Below are 5996 nucleotides of genomic sequence, written 5' to 3'. Positions count from 1 at the left end.
ATATTTGTAATGAGCACGTCTAAATACCTCGAAAATGATTCCCATATTGCATTTATTTGAAAACTCGTATCCGCCATCTTGGATTTAGAAATAAATGCTATATTCGTAATGAGCACCCCCAAATACCTTGAAAAGGATACCCAACTTGCCATTATTCGAAAAATCGTGCCCGCCAACTTGGATTTAGAAATGAGTGGCATATTCGTAATGAGCTCCTCGAATACCTGGAAAATGATTCCCATAGTGCATTTATTTGGAAGGTCGTGTCCGTCATCGTGTATTCAGATATAAATGCCATTTCCATAAGGATTACCAAAAATAAATTTTTGGAAATTCGTGTCACTTGACATTGTCGATCGACATTAACGATCGACAAAACCGAGCATATCTGTAGGCACCTGATCGACATTGTCGATCGACAGTAACGATCGACAAAATCGAGCAAATCTGTAGGCACCTGATCGACAATGTCGGGCAAATCTGTAGGCACTCTTAACTTAATGATGAGTTAAGCAAGATACAATTTCCCCACTTTTGAGGGAAATGTTATTCCATGGCATCATTATTTGTATATTGGTGTGCGTGCCGACGAGCGTAGATACAAGTTGCTTACGCCTACATGAATTTGATTTTTGCCTCGCTTGTGACAGTTCGTTTGGTATGAAACTATCATTCTATGCGTTATTATTCTAAGTCTACAATAATAAATTGTTGATACCTTCTCATCGAAATGTTGATGGCAAGAATAGATTAAAATATATCTTACCTTATAAACTAAATTACTAAAGAAATAAAAATATATAAATTGTAAAAACATGAAACCTAAATCTTGATCTTTGTATTAATAATTATAACAAACTAGTGGATTAATTTCAAAAAAGTAATTGAATATCAATTCAATAAAAATTTAATGAAACCTAAAGTAAAAAAAAATACTATTCGGAAAAAATAAAAAAATTATACTAGTATGAAATAAATAACTATTATACGTATCTAATTTTAACTAATAACGTACGTAGGCACTAGTTTTAAATTTAACATTAAAATACTGTTCACGATCATTTATTATTATTAGAAGAGACTCTGACTGTTCAGCGGTGGGATGTACATACAAGGATTAAGGTTTAGTGACACGACACCCTTTATTAACGACTCTCATGCGCACCAAGAGGATTGTCAAAACTCAAAAATTTTTGTACGACGAATGAGCGGTATACGGAAAACTTAGCTAAGTTTATGTTTTAAGTACTGGAATGTTTTGTCCCTTAGTGCTTTAAATATAATAAGCAAATAAATAAAATAAAACTTACATAATTGTAGGCCCAATCAAAATGTAGCAATTAAAGTTCTACTCAAAAATTGCAGTATCTACAAAGTCTATTTTTTCGTTTCTAACATTCTAAGTTTCTAACTATGATGTTTGTGACAATCTGTCTAACATTAATGTAAATTTACAAGTAATGTAAATTTCACACAATGTGTTTCTTTTTTATTTAGAAGTATGTAAACCACTAATCTATCCACGTGTCTTAACTTAATTAATAAGGAAGTGATTAGCAAACAATACTACATCATGTTCAAAAAGCTTTTGATTTTGTCATTAATGACTTGTACAAAAGCTAGCCAGTGTGGGATTCACCTCACATCTGTTGAAGCTGTTTGCCAGCTACATGAGGGCTACACGTCAGCAGTATGTAGATTACAAATAAACACTAGATCCGGCGTAAGTCTAGGCAGTAATCTTGGACCTTTGGAATTCCTGTTAGTCATAAAAGACTTGCCGAAGCAGGTACAAGATGCCAAGTGCTTGTTCTTTGTATCTGGCAGTACAAGACCAGGATGATTGCGATATGTTCCACAGAGACATCCACAGAGTGGTAGTTTGGAACCATGAGAATAGGTTACAATTTAATACCGCCAAATAGGCAGCTATAACTTTATCTCGCGCGCTGGGTGCACGATTACAACTTACAAGGTAGAGGGGATAACCATGGCAAGGGTGAATTAGGTGAAGGATTTGGGAGTTCATTTAACTGCATCGTTTCCCGAATATTAAAACGATCATAGTTATATAACGCCCTGGTGAGAAGCCAGTTCGAGTGCAATACAATAGTTTGGGCGATTCACGAGAAAAAGTATAACCTTATGTTTGAAAAGATACAGAATAAATTTATAAGATATATGTATTTAAGACAGTACGGGGTATATCCAGTCTACCCAAGAATGTACCCGACATTATTTATATAAGGCATGCTAGGTGACAATAAACTCGAAGTCAGTAGAAATGTAGCATTAGTAACATATATTTTTAAATTCCTAAGGGGACAAAATGAAAATGCACACAAATTTTAGTGTGCTAAACAGGTATGTGGAACGAAGGCAACGGCCGCAGCTGCTGGTGGTGCCATATGTGCGCACCAACATGTTAAGGACAAGTGCCGCTCACGTGCGTAACACGGATCATGAACTTGATTGATAATGAGGTGGACATATTTACGTGTCCTCTGAGTGAATTCGCAAAGGTTGCTTATTTATCTGTAGTTATAAGTTAGATAAATAATAATTATCTACTTGTAAATAATAATCATATTGTCTAGAGTTTAGACTATCGCACTGAGTAATAATCTGTAATTATAGTTTAAGTATGGCCTCAATAAATAAATAAACGTTCTATAATATACCCTGGGTAATATGTCCGTGAAAACTAATTAAACACTCCACTAGAGTCACACAGTTTTATTCAGCTAGGTAGCCATAATTGAAGTGTCATCACTATTTTTCAAATTACCCTTTACTTAATTAACATTATTTATAAAAATAAAGTAACAAGTACTATACACAAAATCTACACAATATCTGTATATGACACTAGGGAAGTCATAAATATCGACATGGAACTATAATTAATTGATCCTCTAGGTACGCCCATGTTAATATGTGCTGTTGACATTTAGTGGGAAATACACTACTTGATTTCTGGATACAGCCTTGACGTAATCATTCTATATTTAATATACGGTACAGTTTAAAAAATTATTAACTTAGTTTAAAAAGTACTAAAAAGTTGTAAAACATACTATCATATATGCAATGTTGCTTTTGTTTTCATAATAAGTACTAAGACTTAAGGTTGCAACAAAAACTCAACATCATTGAAGTCTTTCACTCCAAAATTCAGCAATAATGTGCAATAATAATCAAATTACCTAGCTATCATTACCTTGTGGCTATTACCTAGGCTATCTGTAGTAAGTACACCGGGAAACCGGATTCTCACTTCATTGTGAACAATGTACCTTAATGTTGGACTCTCCACATCTAAATACATGGTACCATCATCACCTATGCATAACCATCTGAAATGTAACAATTTAGTATTTTTATTATCATGTTATTATTTCATAGTGTCTTTTATAACGGAGGAACAATACTGAGACTGATAAACATATATTTAGTGAAGTCTCAGTGTAACCACAATTGGAAATGCGTCGAATATTAGATGATTAGCTATGTCCCAAAGTAAGTAAAAATGTAAACTACAGCACTTCGTCAACTAAATTTGAAAACCTTGTAAGTCTGTTTCTGGATGACAATCCTTTTTTGCTCTTCAAGCATGATATCGGTCAATTAAAATTCGTAGAGCCTTTTTTGTTATAATAAAAAGGTATATTCATAGATTGTCATATAATTTATTTCTAGTAGTAGTGTTTTTGGGCCTATTCAAATGTTCACATTGAGGTTACGAGATCTTTGAATTTTGTTGACGACTTGTGTAATGGAAATCGGAAACGACGGTACAACAGTTACTTTTCTACATTGACCTGACCAGGTATCGAACCCGGAACTTAAGAGATGGAAACACTATGAAAACTAGTGTGCAAGCTACTCAACCATGGAGGTCGTCAAAGTCAAGGGTGTAGAAATTCAATGGTTGCTAAAATGGTTGCTTTTTTAAATCTAAGAAATAGACACATCCTTTGACACTATCTCACCTGATGTTATGTGACCTATGAAGGTATGTATTTATCTACTCTACTAAGAGTAGAGACTGTAACTCTAAAAAATGCCTATTCACTGTAGCCTTGAATATCCCTAATTGTATTTTTCCAGAAACAGAGATACCGGTTGTGTATTCCATTTTTTGCTGTGCACATTAGAAAAGAAGAAGTAAATCAACATTATATCAACAAAAAATTGGACTTTCTACATCTCCGAAGTAGGAATGGTGAGGCTGAAACTATAAAAAGTCCCAGTGTACTCCACCACATCATACTCTCCGAAATGTATTCAAAAGAAAATTGACTAGCAGGCCAATGTGATCTTCTAGACGCAAGGTTGTAGACTGGTAGAATACTTACTTCGAAACTTCAGAACAATGTTGTTGCAGCATTTTCTCATCTGCCATATCAAGGGTGGAAGCCAGATTATTGAACTGGGAATTTTCTTTGAGTAAATGTCTCACTCTAATCTCTTCTTCTTTGTTCAGGTAAGGTAGACCTTCATAGGTGAACTGGAATTTTGCGAGAGAATGACCTATATAAAGTCTTAAACAATATAGGAAGTATTAGACAGAGTGAAAGAGTCTATTATTTATTTGTGACTTAGTATTTCCCTAATATAAGATTCTGCAATTGATAAAGTTATAAAATAAACAGTTTTTGAATTAATTAAATACATAGGAAAAGGAAACAATCACCTTATTGAAATCGAAATTATGCCTACACAAAAACTTGAGAGTAGATGCTTGAAATATGAAAGACTGGTCAATGTCTCCAAACACTTGTGGACCAAGATGAAAGGTGTATCCTTTAGCCACATACGTATCCAAGTCTCTTTCATACTGGAACATGGTTAACCCAACCTGGGTCATGATCATTTGGCCTACATCATTTTTTATTTGATTATACCGCTCTTCATTCGTATCAAATAACCTGAAAATAAAATGGCACCAATATATGTATGTTCATATGTTCATAAATAGTTTTACCAAATGGTAAACATAATAGCAGTAGAGCTCTTTGTGAAAGACACTGAAAGTTGTAGTACTTACAAGTGACCCACAATAATTATGATAAACTTACCTGTATTTAAAGCAATCTCCAGACAGTATAGCGGTGAACTCGGCATCAAAACCAACAAAACACGACTTTTTCAAATCCCTCGTAATGTTATCAAACTGGGCGGCAAAATTCTTTCTTGTTATTTCCATTTTGTGCTTCAGCGAAGGTGACGTAATTTTCGTAGATATTTAGAACGGAGAATTACATTATCGTTTTAATGAAACGTTAAAAAAACTCCAATCTCAAATATCTTTCTAATTTGTGATCTCAAGATCTCAACGTAAACTCGTACAATTTTTCGTCCCTTTCTATTTTGTGTCATCCTCCAGTCAGGCTAAGACATCTAAGCCATACTGCCATTTGCCAAATATCAGATTTCAATTTTTCAAAAAAAATTTTTTTTTCAAAGCCAATCTTCGGAATGAAATTTAATTTTTAAGGCAAATTGCCAGATCTTGAGTTAACATCTTGTGTTTGTTGTAGTTGTCAAATCATTTTTTAGTTGTAAGGTAAGTCCGAGTCTTTTCTCGTAGTTCTCCCAGGGTGGAGTTAATAAAATCATTTAGAGATGAAATTTCTAAAAAATGTTCTGTAGTGAAGGCGGGATTATCAGATATTTTTTCATGAGTCGGTCTATGAGAAGCAGTCGCTGAATGTTGAACGCTGAACACAATGATATTATACTTGTAAACAATAGATGCACAATCTCCAAACGGTACCCCGGCAATGTTGTCCACAGGCAACAGTCAATGTCAACAATCGCGCCACAAGTTGTAATTTTAAACAATTTATTTATAAATATGGCCACCACAAAGAGGATAGGCAATTTGAGGCGGCGTGCTTGGAATGACTTGGTATTCCTTAAAACTGGCCGATACGGGTATTTTAGTTCGAGATTCGTATAATTTCGCGTTTTAATCTTCGATTAAGGCACAA

General features: G+C 34.2%; 1 protein-coding gene across 1 annotated transcript in view; it reads right to left on the bottom strand.

Annotated features, from left to right (window-relative positions):
- Positions 1–5209, bottom strand: part of LOC113237193 (pre-piRNA 3'-exonuclease trimmer-like) — a 25725-nt gene extending 20516 nt beyond the window's left edge. Inside the window, exons 1-4 of the mRNA XM_026473527.1 lie at positions 5082–5209; positions 4697–4931; positions 4359–4510; positions 3221–3356 (exon numbers count right to left, since the gene is read on the bottom strand). Coding sequence (XP_026329312.1) covers positions 3221–3356; positions 4359–4510; positions 4697–4931; positions 5082–5209 — 651 coding nt within the window. The remainder of the gene's footprint in view (positions 1–3220; positions 3357–4358; positions 4511–4696; positions 4932–5081) is intronic.
- Positions 5210–5996: the final 787 nt, after the last annotated feature.

Source organism: Hyposmocoma kahamanoa, unplaced genomic scaffold (genome assembly GCF_003589595.1).
Source record: "Hyposmocoma kahamanoa isolate Upper Pololo Valley unplaced genomic scaffold, ASM358959v1 93, whole genome shotgun sequence".
Classification (NCBI taxonomy): domain Eukaryota; kingdom Metazoa; phylum Arthropoda; class Insecta; order Lepidoptera; family Cosmopterigidae; genus Hyposmocoma; species Hyposmocoma kahamanoa.
The sequence above is the reverse complement of the archived record's forward strand: the minus strand, read 5'-3'. Positions and strand labels throughout refer to the sequence as shown.